Below are 25,030 nucleotides of genomic sequence, written 5' to 3'. Positions count from 1 at the left end.
AGTTAAAAACATCTACATCTACTTTTGTTCTCCCTTAATAAACATGGGAAATTATACCTCTATGTTTTTCTAAATTAGTGGGAACTGAATTTAATTCAGTTAAACTAAATTTAACTGAAACCCATTTCTAATTATTTAAAAAAGCAAAAATGTGAAAAGAGGCCAAAAGGATGATTATTACATTGTTCTCTCGAATCTGTGTTTGAAAAAAAAATACGCAATACTAAAGTTTAAAAAGAAGAAACTCATTATTTTCAAACTGGTATTTGCATAAAGTCAACACAAAATAAAATAACCATTCCAAACAGCTTGTCTCTTGGTGAAACTAGAACTCATCAAACATATTAATCAGTAGGGGAAAAAAATTAAAGCATGCAGCATAAACAAATGCTTTACTTCAAGTAATTAAATCTGACAAATATAAAATAAAAATAAGAACTACATTTCTATTTTATATGGGTTTATTTTTTCCCACTTTCAAAACAATAGCAATAACAATAAGAGGGAAGGGAGAAGGGGAGGAAGTCCCTTTTATCAAATAAGAAAGATCTGGAGGAAAAGCTTTTCAACAACTGTAAGGAACTAAACAAGACTCTTTCTGATTACCTTCTACATCATCAGCTGCCATTCGAAGAAGAGACTCTGTGAAGTTGACTTCTACACTTTTTTTCTCTAAAATTTTCATAATGATGTCTTGTGTGAGTCCTGGATTTTCTTTTTCAGCCTATAAGAAAGAGGAAGCTAGTTTTGAAATATAGAAACTAAATCAGCATTTCAAAGCCAAAACCTAATTGTTTAGAACCTGTTGGGACCTCCTTAAACTGATCAACTTATAAATAAGAGCAGAAATCTTTGCAAAGCAGGTGTCGTGATGGCACTCACTTATGTCTGGGTACAGCTTGTGCACCCGTAACTTCTTATTACAGACACGGTCCCATTTTCCATTTCAACATAAATTATTTAACATTTCCTACTTCTCATTTACACTCTCTTGCAATTATACTAATAACAAACGTAGAAATAAAGATTATATATATACTGGTAGTTCTTCAATTACTTTTTTCAATAGATTAAAGACACTGAAGATTTTTAGCTTTTTTAGCTATTTCGACTTGAGGATCAAGCAGTAACTCATCTCACAATATTTTTTTGCAGATTCTTTACATTTAAATTAACAGAATGTCACGAAAAACAAAACAAAACAAAAAAATAACCCGTCTTTTGGAGGTTTTGTTTTGTTTGCGGTACGCGGGTCTCTCACTGTTGTGGCCTCTCCCGTTGCGAAGTACAGGCTACGGACGCGCAGGCTCAGCGGCCATGGCTCACGGGCCCAGCCGCTCCGTGGCATGTGGGATCTTCCTGGACCGGGGCACGAACCCGCGTTCCCTGCATCGGCAGGCGGACTCTCAACCACTGTGCCACCAGGGAAGCCCCTTTTGGAGGTTTTATTGAAGCTATGTGATCCCTTAACTACATTCCCACACAACGATTTTCATTTCCTATTTTTGCAGCAAGAGTATTTCCTTCACTAGCTTTCAGAACATCATTAATCCTTTTACTACCTCCTGAGCTTGTTTCACTAATGAGTTTGCATTGATTCGATGTTACTTACACTCTCTACGGTACTAAAATCTTCTAGTCATTTCAAGATTGAGCGTAAAGAGTTCTGAGTTTACCAAAGTTAATTTTCGAGATTTTGGTTTTCCCTTGTAATTCTGTCCCATTTTATTTTAAAAAATTTTATAATCACATTCTGTTTCTTTTAGGATGCCTGCCAATTTTAATCATTATGCTGCTGATTTCCTATCTTTTTTGCCCTGATATTAAATAGCAAACAGAAACACAACTTATGATCTATCAGATAGCAATCTATTTGCTTCCTGATGTGCCAATTATGTTTAACCTCTGCCTCCTCAATCTGGTATCACTGCAGATTCAGCTTTATTTGGTTCCTATTGCTCTTCACATTATAACAACTTTTGCTTCTCATTAATTTCAAGTACCAAAAACCGAAAGGTTATGGAATGAAAGGAGAAAAAATATACACATTTATCTCAATCCCGGGACCATTTTAACTGCTGTCAAATGCTATACAGGAAAATCATTTTGACAGTTGATTAATAATAATAAAATATGTCCTACTGAATTCCGTTTCTTTTATAACCTGTTTTGATTTTTCCTCTCATGAATATATTTAAGGAAGAATCTACTTTAATAAATAAGATTTGCCATTAAAAGCAAAGCTGTACAAATGTGGCTTAAGACGGTATCAACATCATTAATCTGGTAAACTGCCACAAAATAACATATAGTATACTAATTAAATAAGCCACTATTTGATAACAGTGGTTTATCTTCTCTAAGTAGCATTAAATCTACCTACATAATGAATTATCTTGGAAAGCAGGGGAGCATTCTCTATGTGCTTCCAAAGAATGCCGAAAGAAAAATAATGCCTCTCTGATTAAGTTATAATAAGCTACTGAAAGAATTAAATGCTGAAAGCCTGAGAACAAAGTTTTCAATACCAAGTTCGTTTGCAGTTCCCAAATGCCAAAGCTGGAGCATTACAGAGTTCTTACAGAGGTCCCTAACTTTCTTGTTCACAGTGCTCTTAGTACCAAAAGAAATACCTAACAGTGCTGCGTATTAAGTAAAGTACAAACAACTTAATGAATACTTACATCCTAACAACTTAGTAACCTTTAAAATTACATGAATTGAAAGAAAAATATTTTATTTTATTCTTAAATAACCACAATCCCTAACGAGACGTGTGCACCTGTTGGGCACTGCACAGTTTCTCAAATGTTGGAATTAGACCCTTCCACCCTCATTTCCTGTTGTACATTGATTTTCTTGTGATACTTGCATTCTATCAATAGCAGTGGCCAAAAGTCCAGTTTCACAAAGATATGACATCATTGAAAGGAACGTAGCCCAATCAAATATGCTGAAGCTGCAAACTATTTCAAGAGAGTCATTCACACAGTGTCAACCTAATGTTGAGTATCACTGTGTTCCTTCAAATTTTTAAAATATCCCACGATGCCACTCTGAGTTTGCTGCATGGTCCTGGAGTGCCTCGGCACATACTTTGGGAACAGTAGTCTAGCACCTTAGCTATTTTTTTTTAATCCTAAAAGCCTTAAATTTAATCAGTGACTCTAGTTGACAAAACAAATATATCTACCCTTAAATCAGAGACTCTTATCTATACCTTCAAGATATCCCTCAGAATACAACCTTAAACTCTGCTGTCCAACTTTTCTGAAAAATCCAAGAGTGAGAGGAAACTATCCCAAAGGCAGTTAACATCCACTCTTGTGGAGCAATGATTCTCAACACTATCAGAACTTCCCAGAGGGAAGAGGAATCAACAGCAGGATAGATATCATAAAAGACAATATTAACTAGTATTGTTTTATCTTTGGAAAAATTATTTTAATCCTTTTTCTCCAGATAACAAAACTAGATATTAAAGCTTGATAAATATTACTGTTGTTGTGGACCAAGAACTGGAAACATGAATATATATATATGGATATAAATATGGATATATGGCTGGGCAAGAAACATGAAACAAGGTTTTTTAAATCTTTTTCAAATAAGTTATAGTATAAAAATTACAAAAATCTTAAACTTTTTAATGCATGTCCTCCTTTAAAGTCATTTGAAATTCTAACAAATTAAATATAGTAATTAAGAATAAATCAATGCAAAACTAATATATTTTCCTCCAAATAACTTCCACTATCCCCAATTAAGAATCAGTGCCGTGGCTAAAATTACCCATGTATTAAGCCAGATCTATAATAATCACAAACTTTAAACACAGTTTGCTTTTTAACTGTACTTTAGAGTTAAAACATCAGCTTATATATAAAGATACTATAAGAAAGAGCTTAATGAAATTCATTATTTTATCTCTTTTATGAATGTCATTGAGTATATACCATATACTACTTCAGAGAGGGTCTTCTTTATGAGGACACACAGGAGAAATTTCTCTCTGTTCCTGATATCAGAAAAGCTAAAAAACTGACTTTTGCCTTATCGATACTACAGTGTGCAACAGATCACTTTTCCTTCTTTTCTTTGGCCACAAAGATGCTTAAAATAGTCCCCATCCTGCCTCCCTAATGACCAAATATACCCTTCCAAACCACACTGATACTTAATGGAAAGAAGGAAAAAAACCACTAAGGATGGTGCTGCTTCACTGATTCTCTTCATTAACCCAATGATTTGGCAGGATATATTCTAATGAAATTAGTATGTATGTGTACACAGGCACTGCATTTTAGAGTATTAAACAAATCAAAATAGCTCTAATCCAACACACACAATGTAATTTCTTCTAGTGAAATACGCAGATGTCTAATGACATTATTTGTGCTATCAGTTAAGAGTGGTATCAATAAACTAATCTTTGCCATAAAAAGAAATCAAGCTGGATGGATTTATAGTTTCAACTCCAATGAGACTCAACTGTAAACTTCTTCTAGATTTAAACATTAAAATACCTTCCTTGAAATATAACTTGTTTTAGCTATTGATGGGAGCAAGCACACAAAAAGTAAATAAAAATTAAGACTTTGGGTGTCTTGATATGTATTTAGGATGGGATGGATTAATTTTTATATGAAAGACTGTACCCAATATGTAGAGTAGGGTCGTCCAATAAATGTAATGCAAGAAACAATGAGGAGCCTATGTAATTTTAAATTTTCTAGTAGCCACATTAAAAAGTAAAAAGAAAAAACATGTGAAGTTATTTTAAGAGTACATCCAAAATATTACCATTTCAACATGTAATCAACATAATACACTTATTACTGAGTTGTATACATTCTTTTTTTTGGTATTCACCTTCAAAATCTGGTGTGTATTTTATACCTGGAGTACAACTCAATTTGAACTCGCTGTATTTTAAGTGCTCAACAGCAACACATAGCTAGTGATTATCAATTGAACATCTCAGGTCTAGAGACAATGAAAAAATTCATTCGAGTGACTCAGCTGTATATTCTCAAAATATCCTTAATCTGACATACACAGAGCTCTTATTTCCCCACTCAAAAATACCGTTTTATACTTACGTTCTATAGGTAAACAATATGAAGAAAATCTTTGAGTTATAACTTTATAAAAGTTTTAATAAGTCAAATAAAACAGAATTTTAAAATATACTCTAAAGCTAAACAGAGAACACTCTGAAGAAGTCAGTTTCAAAAGCACGAAGTGACAAAAGCTGAATGCTAAGGAAACAGCGCCTGTTCCAGCTCACTCTTTACAAGTGTTTTAAGCTTTAAAGAGTACACTAAAACAAGCACAAGATGACTGAAAAGATTTTCACTAAAAAACCAAACAAAACAGGTTTTCACTAAAAAAATAAAGAAATAAACTGGCAATTATCACATGGTATTTAGATTTATATATAACATACTTTTTAATCATAATAAATTATCTGCATCTCACCTTAATGAAAGCCGCTCTCAGTGTCTGAGCTGCAGACAGATTTACTCGTTCTAGCTGCAATGAAAATTTTAAATCATTATTAACATCGATTTTCTTGGAAAAAGCACATTTCTGATATTTCATTCTGTAGTAATCACATTGATATGTTCATCGATTAACACAAATACTTGCTAATGATTCTAAATCACCATAATTCTTCAAACAGACAGGCAATCTAAAATTTTCATTAAAATCATGAAAAATTAAGGCATGTATATCAGTCTCTTAATTTATTCCTTTTAAAAAAATACTGTACCTTAAAGATAGATTTATTTTAAGATAAGCACAGAATACAAAATAACATTAAGTCCCTATAGAAAGAATAAACATATTCACTTAAATTTCTGAAAACAGGGAGGGTTCAAGATTAACTCTCAGTGCTCTGTTGCAAATACATGGCAAATTATGTGTGTACTGACTATAAAATGACCAAAACAAAGAAAATATCTATTACTTAAGATTCTTTGTATTTACTACCGTACTCTTTTAAAATTGCTTTTCAATTCCCTCAGTCAGGCATTAAACTGAGATTAATCTTTTTATTAATTAGCAAATAGCACTGATAAAAGGTTTGACAGTTAAATTGAAGACTGTGGATCATCTGGATTTCAGAGATGCTTTTATCTGTCCTCTATTTTTTTTTTTAACCAGGATTAAAAAATGGTTACCTAAAATCATGAGTCAAAAGTTCAAATGCTTTTAATTCTTATGTTGAATGTGTAAGGTTTACAATTCTGAAAGATAAATGTCCTTATTAGACACTATATAAGTTGCTTTTCAGTGAGCTGAAGGCATGCAATTTCATTAAAAAACTCCATTTTTTGAAGAGTTAACTGCCAGGCTTAAAATAACTAGCTTCAGTTAAAATCAGATTTCCTTAGTCCCTAAGAATTAGGCCAGTTAACTCAATCAAACTCAACATAAATATTTTTTATTTGGGACAATATTAAATGTTCAAAAACAATGTAACCTTCGTAGATTTTTATGCAAGTAGAATATTTCTGCAAAAATCTTATGATTATATATCACATCATACAATAAATATTCCTTTCAATTCCTTAAGGCAATGAAAATGTTTCCCTTTATAAATGACATACACACACACACCCCTAATGAATCTCCAACAGTTTAAATCAATTTATTTTCTAAACAAGACAGAAATGCCAAGAACCTTATCTCCTTACGAGTTATCACCTTAAGCAAAAGGCAAAAACAACAAAATCTGCCAAATAATTTATCTCCAAAAATAAACAATGGGCCATTTAATTTAGTATTTAACTTGGCTTCTACAAATCTTGTAAAATCTAACATTGCCCTTGTGGGTCAAAGGAAAGACACAAGGGGACCCAGGTAGGCAAAAACAGCAAATAAGCAACTACATAAGATAGGTATATTAATTAATGAAGGTATATTTCCCAAAATTAAAATTTTCTTCTTCGAACCAAATTCATTTAATCACAATAAATCCCAATGAACAGTAAAATAACAATACAGCTCTTCTGATCTCAAGTTCATGTTGTGCAAGGGAGGCAGGGGCCGACAGCAGGATGAGTGTTTCCTCCCAGATAGGAACCCATTTCCTTGTTCGGGTTACACCACCCTCTGACCTCTTCTGACAAGTCAAAGGTCTGAGTCAGATGTGTGCCTTCAAGTACTGGCATTATTAACTCATTCTGTACTGCCCTGACTGGTATGTGAAATGGTCAAGGGAAGTAAAAGAGGCCCCAAAAGTCGGTGAAGAACTATAAAATTGGTCAAGACAGACATCTACATCTCTAGATTTCTAGGTTAAGTTTACATATATATATATCTATATATATATATATAGATATATACACACATACACACACACACACACACACACACACACACACACACACACACACACACACACACACACACACACACCCCCACACACCCCCCCCCCCCCCCCTTAGGAAAGACAAATCTGTGAGCTGTGAAGCACCTGACCAGAACTCTGCTAGGAGTCATTTGGGGATACATTATTTACCCACAACATCTTGCAATAAACCCACTGGGCTTTTTTACTCATATGATATCAACACTGCCCAGGAAGTACCAGGCACAGAGGCACATACATACATTAAAAAAATATTCTGAATGAAACTTAATCTTTCATCCATAAATTTATCTAAATTGTTCTTGAATCTATTTATAATTTCAGCCTGTAATACTCAGGTAGCAAGATATGTTTATACATGCCCTATTAAAAAGTGCTTCTATTTTAGGCCTCTTACATGTGATAGATGATTTCATAATAAAATCATGTTCATCTTACCTGTACCTTTCATGACAGTATCAGGTTCTGGTAATATACTAATAAAAGCTACCATTTACTAAGCACATATTATGGACTATTATATAGAGTATTTTTATAGAGAGTATCTCTAATCCTCATAATAAATCTGTAACTAGCTATCAGCATCTCCATTTTACACAGGAGGAAACTCAGTTTGCATAAATTTACCCAACATAAAACAGCTAATAAGTACAGAGACAGGATTCACACCAGATCTGTCTGGTTCCAAAACCCATACACAAGCCACTCATGCTATCCTGCCTCCCCGTACGCACCCTTTCTGGACTGGAGTCTAACCTATTACTGAATCTCTTCAGCTACTTAAGAACAAACAAAGTCCTGAGTTTCTACCATGTGAGATTAAGTCAGTGTGAGAGATACAAAGAAATAGACTATAGTCCTGGAACCCCAGAAGATTAATTTAAGTAGGTAGCTACATGGAAACTGATGGGATCACTGTCAGCTAAAGTACAAAGGAAAGTACGAAGGTGAGATCTGAACTGGTCCTTGAAGAATGTAGTCCCTTAAAATCATCTTCCTTAGTGTTTCTTCAGGGTAACACAAGGGGGCGTAATGATATTATGTCAGTTTGGAACAGACAAATAATATCCACTTTGTTTCCAATACTTTTACTAATGGGTCCAGTATTTTTCCAACTTTTGGGATAATGGTCTTTGACTAGGGTATGTTTAAAGAGCCAATGCAATCATTTTTCAGTGGTATCTGATAGTGCATACACCATGTTTTAAGTCCAAAGAAGGAGGGGGCATATGATAATGGATACTGGGACATGGAGAGGCACTCCTGGGTCTCTGCCATGTAGAACTTCTACATCACAAGTAAAAAGAGTTTAAAAAAAAAAAAAAAAAGAGAGAGAATCAGGGTGAGAGAAAAGGGCGCATAACATTTCCCCTCACCTAAAGAGAGGGAAGTGCAACTGGAGGGAAATGACAGGCTGGGTGAGCCCAACATTAAGGTCTCACCCCAACCTCACGTTCTGCCTACTCTCAGTTGTGTGAACTCCTCCTGCAACTGACTCTTCATAGATTTTGAGAGCATTTAACTATTAACTAATTGCAAACTTGTCAAATTTAACTTTCTGGGTCATTTATAAAAATATTTTAAAAGCTTGTAACTAATTCTGATTCCACAAAGAGCTCATTTATTATCTTGCTCCCTCCAGAAATATCAGTTCATTCCTATACTTTATTTTCTAGTATCAAGCTGTTTCTTAAACCCGTAATTATAAAAAATATATCCACTTAACCCTTTGGTTGCTCAAGTTTTAAACAGTCTTGCATAAAATCTTTCAGAAGTTTTTTTGTTTTGTTTTGTTTTTTAGGTCAAAATAATTAATTAGTTGGTTCCAAATTGTCTATAAATCTTGCTTCCTCAAAATTAGGTATATTTTCCACATGCTGATATCCCTTACCCTTCTTCCCACCCTCCCCCCCACCCCCACGAAGATTATTGATCATATTCTTTAAAAAGAGTTAAACTGAGCCAAGAATAAAAAGAATAAAAACTCCACATAACACCTCTTGTGATTCAAATGATAATGAGGTGAGTTAGGTCAAAAAAAGGAAAAAAAAGAAAAGCCAGAAGAAAAACAGAAGTAGATGGAATCAAGAGGCCACCCGTTAAATTTTACGAGTCCACAGAGAAGGCAAAATGCAATCATCTGTTTTGTACAGATTGATATTAAGTTCAGTAACTGGTGCTAAAAGTTCCTGGCGTTGCCAAGTTGTCTGGCAAAAAGGTAACCAGAGCCATCTAACTAGTATAAAAATATTCCACTAAAACACTGCCTACAAATATGCAAAACTCTAGGGTATGATCGCAATTTTGTCAGAAAATTATGTGGAAGACTCAATAGCTAATACTTACTACTAACAGTACATGCCTGGTATTATTCTAGGCATTACGAAACATCAACTCATTTTATTTCCCAGAGTTGTGAGTATTAAGTAAAATTGTTTATCCTCATTTTGCAGATTAGGAAACTAAGACAAGATTATATAGCATAGTAAGTGGCAGAGGAATAAATCAAATGCAATGCAAAATATTAACTATGATGGCTTCTCGATGGTGGGATTGCAGGTGAAACCCATGCCTTCATTGTGGAGAAGTGTATATTTACTATGCTCAAAATTTGAGGTTTGATTTTTTCAATAGGAAAAATTATATTTATAATTATATTTCACCTTAGAACGTTCCTTTAAAGTCATAGGAAAAGAAGATACATGATATGTCTTTTCCTGGAATGAAGAACTGAACCATATATCTTTCCTCCTCCATATACAAAGAATCAACAAAAGATAATACAGTACATAAAAACCTGATCTAAGACTTGGCATGAGGTTTCTATAAACTCATTATTCCATCATGCAACCAGGACACCTATTTCACAGTACATTTACAACACATGCAATATACTTGGACTCTGAACTCTGCAGCAGCTGATTAAACGAGAAGCTTACTCCTCAGCTGTGCTGGCATAGCTTCATTAAGTTTAGCAAGCATCTAGGTCCCAGAATGCCATAAATAACTTTCCCCTATGAGCTGCAGTAACAGTACTAAAATTTCCCCAGGTGTAAGGATGTCCTACTACCTAAAAATCTGTTCTGCAAAATGACTTCCGGGCTACCATTGTTACTATTATGAATGTAATGTTAAGGTGAGAATGCAAGCTTTTTAACTCTCACAGTACACTGTGGATAAAACTGAGTGAATCAATTTAGCTTCAGAGTAAAACTTTACCCCTACTGTGGTGCTATATTCTGTAAAATTAATTTGACATCCATTTTATCTTTAAATCTGCAAAGCAGAGAAAAACAGAGGCAAACTAAACTCTAATTTCCCCATGACTATTTATAGAAAAATCCATGTTTGAACTATAGTTAAATATTGTTTAACTGATTAGGTATCTTATTTAAGATGGTACATTAATACACTAGAATGTCAGAGAACAATGCTAGTATTTAAAAAAGAAAAAAGCTTGATACCATGACGTTAGATCAGTAAATTCAATGTGAGAATTAGATCCTGACAATTTAACATAGTATCTCTCAGTCGGCCTCATCCAGACATTTCATTTTCAAATTTCACTTCTAACAATTAGTTCTTGAAGCAACTATAAATCATTTGGCAACATGTTCTAATTCTGGGCCCATTAACCCATGTATGTTTTCAGATCTCAGATTTCTGGAAGAGATTTACTAGTCCCTTCATAGCCATTTCTTTTTCTTTCAAATTAATTTTTTGTACACATGAATCAATTATAAGAGGTATACTAGTATTAATCCCAACAGTTCATTTTACCAGAATCCCACATCTTTTATAACAGTTTTCCAAAGTCAAGATTCAAATAAAATCATTTTACCATATGTAGGAAAAGGTCACTCAAATTGTTAGGAAAAAAGCTTTTCTCATTCCTCCCTCATTAACCAGAGGATCAAATTGAAGTTCTGCAATGTAAATTGCCCTCCCTTCAAATAAAGACTCAAAATACCAGATAAATACAGAAAATGCCCCCAAACAACTTGATCCAATAGCCTACAGAGTTAGCTATATAGACATGAAAAGAGGGAGCACCTCTGGGTGGAACTGTCATGATGGTTCTTGAAGAACATGAGAAGTTCAAACACTAAACGTCAAGATAGGTTACTCACCTACCGTTCAGTGACCCTCTCCTTACCTCATACCTGGTACAAGAATAATTAAATAGTTAATAATGTATTTGCTTAAACATCTGTGTTCCCTACAACTCTTAGGAAGAAGTATGCCGACTTTTTCTTCTCCATATCTCCAGACCCTTGCTGAGTACTTGACAAATTAACAGTTGGCATTACATTCACTGAACAGCACTGAAGCACTTGCTTCCAACAATAACTGTAGTCTTGCAATGACTGGGTAAAGTGTTAGAACAAAATGGCAGAATTACTGGAGCGTTGGCTACAGCCGCCAGAGATGGATATAACCAGCCCTAAAAGAGTGCCTCCAATGCTACCACGGTAGCAGGATAATAGGGACAGGTTTTCAAAAGATGCCTCCTCCTTGCTTCCTCTTTAGTAAACTTCTCAATTTCCTAACCACCCAGCTAGGTGTGGTCACAAATCTAAACTCTTGCCAATGAGATGTAAATGGAAGTCTTATGTAGGACTTTCAAAAAGGTTACTTTAAGGAAGCTGAATCAGCTGGAAATAACTCCCCACCCCTTGCTCCACTTTTTACCCCTTCTAGACAACAACTTAAGACAAAATAGCAGCGGCCATCCTACATACTGAAGTGACCTTGATAATGGAAGGCAAGCACTAGAATGATGAAACAGAAGATAGGAACCTGAGTTTCTGATGATACTGACTCATAATACTACTACTCCTGGACCACTTACTTCCAGAATTTTTTATGTAAAGAAATAAACTTTAAAGCAAAATAATTTCACATATCAGGATATCAGTTCACCATTAAAAGGAGGGGAGTAATTATCTCTAAGGAACTTCCAGTTCTAAAATTCTCTACACACCTTAGCATATAAGCTTAAAAGAAAAACCTAAAATGTATTGGTATTATTAAGTCCTGGAAAATTCCTCAAATAAAAAAGCAACTATATATTCTCTAGATACGAAGAATGGTATCTTCCATTTATCAGTAAAATTATGTTTGTTGCTACTGACTATAACTCATTAGGATATTTTTGTGCCTGCTCTTCTGGCTGCCTAAAATGTGCTAATCCCCAACTCTTCAACACTCTAACCCTTATTTATCTCTTTCAGATGTTAGCATGTATGTCTCTTTTACCAGTGAGGCCTGGCCCCTAAAGTAGGTCCTACCTGCTATTTTATTTAACACACTTAAAAAAAAAAAAACTTCCTAGCACTTACCACAATTTTTCATTTTTATTATTACTTGTATTCTTTTGTTCAATGTCTCTCTCTCCCACTATAGTGAAACCTCCAGAGGAGGAACAAAAAGTCAGGGTTTTTCCCACGATATTTTATGTCCATGCCTGGCACAATGCCTAACACACAGATGGAGTCCATTTATGTAAGTACTTATTATAGGAAGGAACAAACGAATGAATAAATGAAGCAAGCATTAAGGAACTGCAGAGATTATATGAAGCAATGTTTACTCACTTACCTCATTAAACACAGGATACATGACTGCATAGAGGGGCATAGAAACCATGGAAGTGGTCTCAGCTTCATTCTTCATCTCTTCCATTGTCATCCTCATTCAAAAGCCAACTACAGTAGAAAAAGCAGTGCTAAAATGCAGAGGAATCTTCATTCACTGCAGCCTTTCTTCTCTTTTTTGTGATAAAAGAACAGGGCACAAAACATATGCTGACCTGGTTAAAGGGGACGAAAGAACAGAGATTTACTACGCTAGAATTAACAATAAAAAATTAAGGTGTTTAACATTTTCATTAAAATTCTTTTGCTAATTGTTCATTGATTTTTGTCATCTAAAAAATAACCAAAACATAGCAAGCATCAAAGATTTAAGGCAAAATTTTACATTCTACCAAATGTGATCTATTTGGGAAAAAAATTGACCTAATTTATTAATTAAATAATTCACTTAATATTATTTAATTTTGCCAGTGGCATTTTTTGAATCTTTGTCCAAATCTGACACTGAGACTAAGAAGAAAAACCCAGACACTGGTAGTTTGGAAATAAAATATTGAGAATTCAACAATATAAGAGAGAAATTTTGCTTTGAGGAGTTGAAGAAATGTGTTGCTTTTTAAGAGAAAGCAACTGTACTTAATTCCTTTGCTAGGCTGAAATATGAGCCTAATTATAAGGTGAGAGAGTAACAGTAGTAACATACCTGTATATTAAATGATATACATGTTAAACAAAAAGCCATTAATTTTGAATAATTTCTACCATTTATAAAGCATTTTCAGATTATAAAACACATTTCACATGCATTTAGTCCTAATAACTTACCTTAGAGTAACTGTCATTCTAATTTTACAGATGAAAATGTAGACTCTGAGATGATAAATAACTTGCCAAAGATCACACATGTAGAGGCCTGTGACTTGATCCCTGTGCTCTGAATACAGATCTGACACTCCCAAATCAGAAAATAAAGTATGAAGTGAAAACCCAGAACCTCATCTACCCAGGAAAATGCCCAGAAGTTATTCATTCACTGAATAAATAGATGTTTAGCACTTACTACATGCAAGATACAATGGGGGATGAAAAAGGTGTGGTCTTAATCATTAAAACATTATCTGAGCCAGACTGCGGAAGACCTAAGCAGTTTGAAAGCTACAAAGGCCAGTACTCATAGCTTTAAAAACTTCCAATAACCTGTCCCGTTTGAGAACTGCTTACTATTCTTCCATTTATCCCTACCAGTGAAGGGGAACTCAACACTTACAAAAACAGTTTAGCCTTATTTCTGGTAGTTCTAAACATGGAAAGTCTTTCCTGTTTCTGAGCTTAAATCTGCTCCCTGACTTCACAGAACCAAATAAATAATAAATAAAAGGAAGAAAAGGCCAATTCCTAAATTTTATTCTATAGGACAAAAGAAAATCATTACCTAATGAGACAATTGGTACTTAAGTAGACTGCTTTGGTCATAGCATTAAGGAAAGAATGGAGGAACAGAAGTTGAAGGCAAGGAAAACTTAAGAAATCTGGTGCATCTAGATCAACAGGACCTGAATAATAAGCAAGAGCAAGCAGATAAATATCAATTCTGGCCCTGCTGTTCCTATTTGATTTCTTAATAAGCCATTTCGTAATCTGCTTTTCCACTTAAAAATTAACTGTGAATACCTTTTCATAATAAACTTGGAATAAAGAAGAGGGGCTGAAGTGCTGTCAAAATGAAAATGATGGATACTGGATGTACAGTATAAGTAGTAAATAAAAAGCATCAGTATCTATGAAAAAAGAAAGTGAAAAATAGCAGTACAGGGCCAACAACAGAACTTGAAGAGCTATTTCATTTTTTTTTTTTTACCACATCAGTACAATACCACAGTATTGTACCACATCAGAAAATTTTCACTTAAAATATTTATGATTTAAGTCAACTGTCTCTCCCTCTGTATATATACATTTATTTTTATACATATAAATATATATATATATATTTATTTCTTGCTTCTTAAACTAACTTTACAGGACTATCAGCTACTATTTGTCATCAAAAAGATAATATTATAACAACATTATGGGCTACATAGGTGGCTGGCCCACTCCACACTTAACCACCTTTTTAAATATTGTTCCTATGGGAAAATGTTCCAAAGAACCAATTTACATCTGGCCTTTTCAGAACACACGTTCACAAGCTGGGGCCAAACAGTTTCATTAGTGTTTACATGAGATTAAAAATCAACAATTCCAATAAGGCTTTTTAAATATTAAATTGTTCTGCCAATTTTAATTCAACTTCAAGTTAAAATATGCTGTCATTCCTTCTACATGCTTCTTCATTTGAAATGGTTTAATGGACAACCTGCCAATTACTCCAAGCCACTCCAATGCCAAACTCAGTCTCAGGAGTTTCTGCCCTGCACTACCCAACCAACCCACAGGAGTCTGTTCATTTAAAGAACTATACTTGGGTGTATCTTAAGGCTCAGAATCAGCATTTCCTGAAACAGCCTCACTTTACTCCATCTGGGCACAACAGAGCCAAAGCTATTTACTCACAAATAAAATGAGTGAACAAAGGGAAGTTCTTGGTATTGATGTATGCAGTTCTTGGGGAGAAACAGAAGCTTCCTAAGTAAAGTAAATTCTACACTTAAAAAATATTTGTAGGCAGGTCTATCTGTCTTGTTTTTCTCTATAGTGAAATCTAGTACTTAGCCCCCTTACATGGTCCTATATTCTTATAATCCCTTTAATTTCTCTCCCTAAAGAGGGGAAGTTTTATTTATTTTTGTTGGCTCTCCAAACTGTCCATAATATTTAGCTAAAAGAAGTCTGTTTATTCTAGCAGTAAACAGAACCCATGAGTTCATGTTACAGTTTACAAGTGTAGTTCTTTTTTCCAATAGCCATTACAGTCAGCATAGCAAGTACATAGTAGACACTTTATAAACGTTTGTTGAACGAATAAATCAGTGAGTTAAGAGATGGGCAATTTATAAGTTGAATCAGTCTTGCTAATACTTTTCAAATATCAAGGTTAGCAAAACAAAAACAGACCCAGAAATCTAAATAATTTTATTAACAAAGTCTGGACCCAGTTACATTTACCAGTTTTTACTTCTTTTGGCTATCACAAGCTCTTCCTACTATAGTAAGCTAAGAGAATATAAGCATCAGATAACTGCAAATAAAACCAGAATTCCAACAGAAATTTACATGAAAACCAAATAAAACCAAAGAAAATAAAACAGAGATTATAAATTCTAATGTCTCAATTTTATTAAGGCTACCAGGACGCGATCCTAGGGACATAACTGGTGTATAATAGTTCACAAAATTCTCAAAGTGCAAGCATCTCCAACATTGGTTAACCTTGCTTTACACATAAGAAATATCCAAAAAATCACCCAACTTTTAGCAGAAAGCAAAACTTTTCCTATGAGAAAGAGTGGAAGAGTGGTGCAGTTTCCAAATGTTGGATGACCTAAGGCATCACAATCACTTCAGGGCCTATTAAGAACACAAATCCCCAAGACTACTCAATCAGAATCTCCAAGAAAGGGTCAAGGAAGCTGTATTTTAACAGCCAGCCTAGATGATTCTTGTCAACAGAACCGGCTGGAAATCACTGGTATGGAAAGAACAGTGGCTAGAGTCAGAAAAAAGAGTTGCTAAGGCCAGTCTTGAGACATAGGTAAAATTAAGTTTGACTCAGTACCTGAGACAGGGTTTTTTGGTCCTGACTTTGTAGAAGTTTCACTTAATCACTGACCTTGTTTCCTCATCAGAAACAGAACGGGGTAAAAATTATATCATCTTAAAGGCCATGGTACTCTAAAATTCAGTGATAATAAAATTTTATTACTGGTATCTCCTAAAGGTTCCAAAGTAATCTCGTGGGAAATTTTTAAAAAAGAAAGAGATCTCATCAGATCTTAAAAAAATTCACGAATTCCAATAAGGAGATCCTCTTCAATAGTTGGTTGATTCAGGGTTTCAAATAACTGACAACCCCTTGCTTTCTCTTAAGCATCCGGCATCACGAATCATACCCAGAAACTGAATTTATTCCAAAGTGGGTATAGACCAGTCTGGCCAATTCACATAGCTGGAAAGGTGGGCATCTGATATCACAACCTACCTTTTAGGGCCTTCTCATGCCAAAATATTGTAGCCACTTCCAAACAAGAGACAAAAGGTTTAGAGGAGGAAGCTAGGAAAAAGGCAGGCAGAGGAACAGGGTAAGTAAGAGATCCTACTTAGACCAAAATGAGCTTGAACCTTCAGGATACACCTACATCTCTCTCCTTCCTCTGCAAATTATATTTTCTATAATTCAAGGTCCTCCATTCTAACAGTTTTCTTCTTGAATAAGGTAACGTGGAACTCAATCTCCCTGAACATGCACTGCTGTCAGCTTAGTATTGATAGAATTTTGCATTTAGGGACCTCTAGGAACAATCTCTTCTTAATGGTAGGTGTAATATATTACATTTTGCCACTCTATCTGTTTACATGTATCAATTTTTTCTAGGCTTCTCCAAAATAATAAATGCACAATTTGTGCAGAGATATGTGAAAGGAGTGTAAGAACGATCTGAAAACATGGGCTCAAATTCTGTCATTATAAACCATCTTGTCTCTGAGCAAGTCACTTGACCTATCTATGCTTTAGTTTTTTAAGATGGACCAAAACCGAGCTGTATATTTGAAAGTGATATAATTAGACTGAAAGATGAAGTAATTTCTAAATCAAACCATAAAGCCTCTATATTAAATCACTTTAATTTACTAAGTTACTAAGCACTGTATTTTTGCACTTTTAAGTAACTATTTAAAGAAAGTATACAGTCTGCAAAGAATTATCACTTCACTGGAAGATCTGATCTCAGTCAGATTTGTAAAGGCACCTCCTCTGTTATACCACAATTTCCAGGAATCGGATACCACCAACTGTTTTTTTTTAAAAAAAAAAAAAACAAGATAAAAAAGATATAATCTCTAATATCTCTGTACACATGACTGACCAAACAAGCATTTCCTGAGTTATTAAGAAATAATAGAAGTTCTAACTAAAACAACATCTGAAAATTAAGATGTTTTTGAAAATAGGTAACACTGGCAAATTAGCACACAATGACCCACGAAGGAAAAATGGCTAAATGTAAAATTTAGCAATTTAACTCCATTTACTTTATCATTCTTTGTTAAACTCCATACAGCTTTCACAGACAAGTGTTCCTTAACTATTAAGCAGATCTGGTTCTAAACATATACTTATAAATCAGTCATTTAAAACTTACTGTTTATTTTTCTATAGAGGGTTACGTGAGGGTTAAGGTTCTAAGAAAGACTTCAAAGTTCACAATGTTACCTAAAGGAAAACAGTAATAGGGCTGTTTGAATTATACAGTGCCCACCCCCACCAATCCAGATTCACTTACTTGAGGTCAACTGCGGTCCAAAAATATTAAATGGAAATTTCCAGAAATAAACAATTCATAAGTTTTAAATTGCTCGCCATTCTGAGCAGCATGACATAATCTCACACCCTCCAGCCTGAGACCCCCAACCATAGATATCGTCTGCTCCCAACATGCAACCATTGACATCATCATGCTTGATGTTCCTCCTTCTGAAGGTCATCAGAAGGTCAATAGTAGCCTAACACTACATCACAATGCCTACATCATTCACTTTGCTTCATCTTATCACTCAGGCATTTTATCACTTTGCATCATCACAAGGGTAAGTACAGTACAATAAGATATTTTGAGAGAGACCATATTCACATAACTTTATTACAGTGCGTTGTTATAATTGCTCTATTTTATTACTAGTTATTGTTAATCTCTTGCTGGGACTTCCCTGGTGGCCCAGTGGTTAAGACTTCACCTTCCAATGCAGGGGGTGCAGGTTCGATCCCTGGTTGAGGAGTTAAGATCCCACATGCCTCATAGTCAAAAAACCAAAAACATAAAACAGAAGCAATATTGTAACAAATTCAATAAAGACTTTAAAAATGGTCCACATCAAAAAAATCTTAAAAAAAAGTCTCTTGCTAATTTATAAATTACACTTTACCACACATATGTATGTATAGGAAAAAACAGTATATAGAGGGGATGGTACTATCTGAGGTTTCTGGCATCCACTAGGGGTCTTGGAACCTATAGCCAGAAAAAGGGAGGGCCTACTATACTTAGTCAACATTAACAGCACTGTCATTAGTGAGATAAGTGACAAGCATAGTGATTGTAGACCCAGACTCGATTGGAATCAATCCTGGATCTACTACTTACTAGTTCTGTGACCTGGGGCAAGTTATCTAACTTCTCTGTGCTACAGTTTTCTCATCTATGAAATGAGAATAACAATAGTATCTGTCTCTTAAGGTTGTAAAGATTAAACAAGTTATTACAGATAAAGTGTTTAGAACAGTACATGGAACACAGTAATTATTTAATATTAGCTATTATGATTAAGTACATTTTAATCTAGTATGACAAGATCTCTTTCTAGAGGTCAGGTCCTCTGTACAATCAACCATCTAGCCAGGAGAGTCAAGGACTCTTGAAAACCAGATAAATGGGGGAAGATAAGTGATTGTAAACCTTAGAACAGCAGAACTGTTTTGTTTTTCAAATAAATTCTTTTACCAAATCCTAAATGTGAGATAAAACACACTCAACTGTGCATTTATTCAATACATGTATTAAGTAATAACTATGGTTTACCAGCCCTTCCTCTCACAGGAGCCCTTAAACACCTCTCTCCACAATTTGAGAATCACTGCTCTAGGGACAATCACTACACAAGCATTATGAACAAAGCATCGTAAGAACAAAGGTGAGTGGTCCGAATAGTAAGGATAAGGACTGGCAAAAGATATCCAGACCCAGATTTTTTCCATAATTCAGATAGTTCCAGATCTCAATTTCTCACCAGTAAATTTATCTGTACTGTTGTCACATGCTCATGCATTTAAGAAACCTAAATGTTAAGACCCTAAAATTGGGGCTTCCTTGGTGGCGCAGTGGTTGAGAGTCCACCTGCCGATGCAGGGGACACGGGTTCGTGCCCCGATCCGGGAAGATCCCACATGCCGCGGAGCGGCTGGGCCCGTGAGCCATGGCCGCTGGGCCTGCACGTCCAGAGCCAGTGCTCTGCAATGGGAGAGGCCACAACAGTGAAAGGCCTGCGTACTGCAAAAAAAAAAAAAAAAAAAAAAGACCCTCAAATTTTAAAGCGATAACAACCATTAGTATACATTACTATATATTATCTAGTCCAATCTCCAAATTTCACAATTTAGAAATAAAAGTCCCCAGAAATTCACATTAAGAAACTAGTCACAGATATTTTAAACAAATATGCAATTGACCTACTATAACCTATTGTACAGGACATCTTAGTCTGCCAAACTGATCTACTTCTAGGCTCACCTGCCCTGCTCTTTGTGTCCTCCACTGGTCCTGCAGCTGAGAGCCAAGACCCCCAGACTCCACGCAGAGTGTTTGGAGATGGAAGCCAGTGGGAATGTGGCTCTGATTCAAGGTCGCCCTAGGGTACTCAGCAGCACAAGTTTGTGGATCTTCCATTTGCTGCTGCTGAGACCTCTGACTCACTCACTTTAAAAGTTACCTGCATCATGTCAGTGTAAGAACTTCCAAATTTGCGGGAGTAGCTTCTTAATACAGAAATCATAAAATGGACAAGTAATTAGGTTTTTCTACAGATGGACAGTACAGAGCAGTAGGTAAGTGCTTAGATTTGAAACAAAGGTCTAAGTTTGAATTTTGCTCAGGTGGGTGATATCATTTGTTATTTAATCTCTTTCTAAACTCAATGAGAAATTACTGGAAATAACGATTGAGGTACTCACCTCACAGAATTAAGAGTACAAAATGCATGTACTCATTACACTGTCTGACACACAATAAACATTCAATTCATATTATTAGTTATTAATGTTTTATTCAAGATTCTATGAACCTGACATGGCATCAGGAATGGAACTAGGGTGAGGCAAACCGGATGCCTAGAGCACAAAATTAAGGTCTCACCTGCCTGACAGAGAGTGAGCGCCTTCTTAAATTTTGTACCCTAGACCCTCCCTGCCTACCCTAGTCCTGTCCCTGCATAGCACACACAAGGATAGCCTAATACTGATATAACAATGTCATAAAGGCCACTTACATAGCATTTTTTTTTTTTGCAGTACGCGGGCCTCTCACTGTTGTGGCCTCTCCCGTTGCGGAGCACAGGCTCCGGACGCGCAGGCTCAGCGGCCATGGCTCACGGGCCCAGCCGCTCCGCGGCATGTGGGATCTTCCCGGACAGGGGCACGAACCCGCGTCCCCTGCATTGGCAGGCGGACTCTCAACCACTGCACCACCAGGGAAGCCCCACATAGCATATTTTTAAAACCTTTTCTCCCCCACTTGCCAAAATGGAGGCATATATAAATTACTTGGGCCACCCAAAAAAGTTACATATATCATCCAAATCAAATTACATAGTTTAGGAATCCTTAAAAGAATGTGATCATCAAATGCAAGCCTGTGTTAAAATTACCTTTTATTCTCTTAATGTACATAGAGCAATTTAATAAAGAAAGCCATGGCCCAGAAGTAGGCTCAGTAGCAGAGTGAAATCAAGATGTGATCAAAGATTTTCTCAAGATAAGCCATAAAGGGGGATAATCTATATAGGAAAACCAAAAGATAATAGAATCAAAAGGCTTGCTACCTCTGAATTAGCTGATGGGAAATGGGAACAACAAAAATAGCAACAACTGGCTTCTAAGATATTTCTGCACAACAGGTTCAGGAAAAAGGATATACGTCTCTTTGGTTGTGACAATCCTCAATTTTTTTTCCTATTCGAATGCCTAAATTTTTGTTAAATTCTGGTCTGAACAAAATTTAAATGAAAACATTTGTTGGAAGGCAGGAAACAAATCTGTTCCCTTGAATGTGTTCACTTATGCCCATAAAGTTCTTAATCTAGTGGTTCATGAATTAAATAATGCCTAACTGAACAGTCATTTAGCATTTAATTGAGGTACATCTTTTCATTTTCCCTTTTATTAGTATTTGTGATGTTTTAATTTCTCAAATATAATGCTAAAGCTTTCCTTTAAAACCCCTTAGAAATTCAATTAAACTCAAGCTCTCATACTGTCCCTATGTTCTCTATGCTTGGAAGTACAATGTAAGGAGACTGTACCACATGGGTCAGGCTTACCTGCTCTGTAACACTTATAATCTTATATACCTACTATCTTACTTAATGACTCCTTACTGCTTAAGGTTCTCTACAGTATGCAATGTATATTTTCTTATCTTACCTTATCAAATTTCTTTGCACCACAACACTGCCACAAAGCACTTAAACGTTGATAAAATTATTAGCCTCAGATGATAAATGGACTCTGACTCATTTGTTTACCAGTAGATGCTAATAAGGACAAGATTCTATCATGATGATGAACTTTAACCTCACCTTTAGCTCCCAACTGATCTCAAATAAAAATTCTATTAGTCACAAGAAGAAATAAGGGAGATAGAATGGTCTCTGCTTAAACCATACATACAATTCCACCTGACCTTCACTTGCAAAACTGTAATTCATTCTTCAAGGAAGCACACCAAAATTAAGGTAGGACCTCAGAAATCTCTCAAGTTTTGAAAATACTGCCAAAATGCCAATTTGATTACCGACGAAGGCATCCACAAGTATCTACTTCTGAATAAAAGACCATATTCAAAATGCTTTGTAATTAAATTAGAAAGCCTTGCAACAATGTGAGCTGGTATAGGGAGCAATTGAAATCTGGAGGCCATGTCTGATTCATTTACCATTCCCAAATGCCTTTGGTTGCAGCAACCTAATGAAGTCTAAGAAGGCAGCAGATGTGTAACATCTTAGGATTTTGTCCTTCCTGAACTCCAAACTCCACTGGAGTTCCAGTTCATCCTGAAGACAGGATGGTTGAATAAAGCAGGAAGGCATGTTTCAGTGCCAGGGACCAGAAGGTAACTTAGAGAAACTATCATTTTCCCCCCTCCTATCAGCTCTGATCCAAAATTATCAAATGAATTGATGCATGTTCAAGTACTTAATATATCAGAATGGCTAAATGTCCATATGACGGTCTTTCCATCCCCTATTATCCACCAAATTATAAACACTGTAGAGAAGTTTTATTCTGTTCTCTATTTTCTAGTACCTAGCTCAGTACTCTATATAGTCAGTCTACATCAGCAACAGTGTTAGAGATGTGATGATGAAAAGCCAGATATAGTCCATGCCCTTGAGGGTGTGCAGTCTTGCAGGGAAGAGAGACAGTAAAGAAATAACATGTTAAGCTGCCACTTCACATAACTCCAGGGAGCATACCTGTGTCATACTATATATACACTTTTCTATGCAAATTCAATGAACATGCTGAACAATTTTTTTTGAAGAAAACAACAAAAAAGAGAACTATTGAAATAGGTAGGTGATCATAATTCCATTCCACGCATATAAGCCCCAGAATGAAAGAGATAAAGACATGGATCTGCTGCCCCCCCAATCAGACTGAGAGCCATAGTTGTCCCTCATGATGAGCAGCTCACCACACTGTGATTGCACATAATCACACTGTGATTATGTATTATAACGTACATATTTCTTTTCCAACATGATCTCTGAATAACAAGTTAAATACCTGATCCAGCACTCAAAGGAAAAGTAATTCTATTCCAATGCTAGAGGAAAAATGTGTTGACGCTCTGTTAGTTTCCAATGTGGTAACTTCCTAAGTGTTTTTTTTTAGAGTAAGCTTGAAGATAAGTAATTTTTGCCTGCCACACCGACCTTAGCATCTAAGATACAACTTTTCTGTAACTGCAACTCTAACTGCCCTCCAATGGCGCTCAATCACTAACATCATTTTACTGCCATGATTAAAAATATGGTGTCTTAACTCGGCCAGCATGGGTTCAAATCCTAATTCCAAGCAATAAGTAGTTGTGTGACCTCAGGGAGGTTACTTAGCCTCCCTGTACTTTAGTTTTCTCATTTACCTTGGGGATAATAGTGCCTCTACATCATAGGGTTGGTACAAAGAAGATTTAAGGCAATTTTATACATAATATATATTCAATAAATATTTGATAAATGAATGAACCAAAGTATCATTATTATGCAATCTAACTTACTTTTGGTAAACTTATTTCCAAAGGACTGGCCTAAGTAAACAGTAGTGACTACCACTTAATAGCTCTACTGCTGTTACCCAATAATTCATAAGCTTGCTGATAAAAAATCCTCTTTTCTTTCTTTCTTTTTTTTTAATAGCAACACCTGATTCTAGGCAACTGCATAGTGAGACTGAATATTTATTTCACTTTTTGGGTGGTTAAAAAAAAAAAAAGATTATACATACCAAAAATGTAAGGGTGACCTTGAAAAATAAAACTAATATTACATCCAAGATGCAATTAATTGTATAGCTAAAATGAGAAAACTGAATTCTTCATCTTCATACAGACGAAAATGGATCACCAAACTATACTGTTTACCTTTCTGCCAATAAATTATTTCTAACTGCTACAATAAAGATGCTTTCACTTTTTACATTGTGTGTGTGTGTATGTGCACGCGCAGATTGCTAAAACATAAATCTCTAAGACTGTAACTTTCTATAACATTTCAAATGCAATAATACACACCATCGATGACACTATTTAACATCTAAATCACTTCTGCAGTTTATATTATGGAAAAAAATTGTTTATCATGGAATTAGCTTAAAATTCTTGGCATACATTACCAATCATATCAACCTTAATAACCCAACAAGATATAAGAAGCAGTACTTCAGTTTTATCTTTCACATATTAGTATGCTAGGTCAATATCAATTTTTTATCCAAGATTCAAACAACATAGCGACTTACTTTTTAAAAATTAAATTTAGGACTTATCAAAGACTTACATTTAAAAATAAAAACTGGGAGCATTATCAAGTTTTAAAGCCAAATATCAGCAATCACTTTTCG

At 35.2% G+C, this 25,030-nt stretch overlaps 1 protein-coding gene across 2 annotated transcripts in view; it reads right to left on the bottom strand.

The window, feature by feature from the left end:
* PDCD10 (programmed cell death 10) overlaps positions 1–25,030 on the bottom strand; it is a 40,030-nt gene that overhangs the window by 10,141 nt on the left and 4,859 nt on the right. For both annotated transcript variants that reach the window (XM_030864224.3, XM_030864218.3), the window contains exons 2-4: positions 12,983–13,193; positions 5,482–5,535; positions 607–724 (exon numbers count right to left, since the gene is read on the bottom strand). In XM_030864224.3, coding sequence (XP_030720084.1) covers positions 607–724; positions 5,482–5,535; positions 12,983–13,078 — 268 coding nt within the window. In that variant the 5' untranslated portion in view covers positions 13,079–13,193. The remainder of the gene's footprint in view (positions 1–606; positions 725–5,481; positions 5,536–12,982; positions 13,194–25,030) is intronic.

This window comes from Globicephala melas, chromosome 4 (genome assembly GCF_963455315.2).
Source record: "Globicephala melas chromosome 4, mGloMel1.2, whole genome shotgun sequence".
Taxonomy (NCBI): Eukaryota; Metazoa; Chordata; class Mammalia; order Artiodactyla; family Delphinidae; genus Globicephala; species Globicephala melas.
The sequence above is the reverse complement of the archived record's forward strand: the minus strand, read 5'-3'. Positions and strand labels throughout refer to the sequence as shown.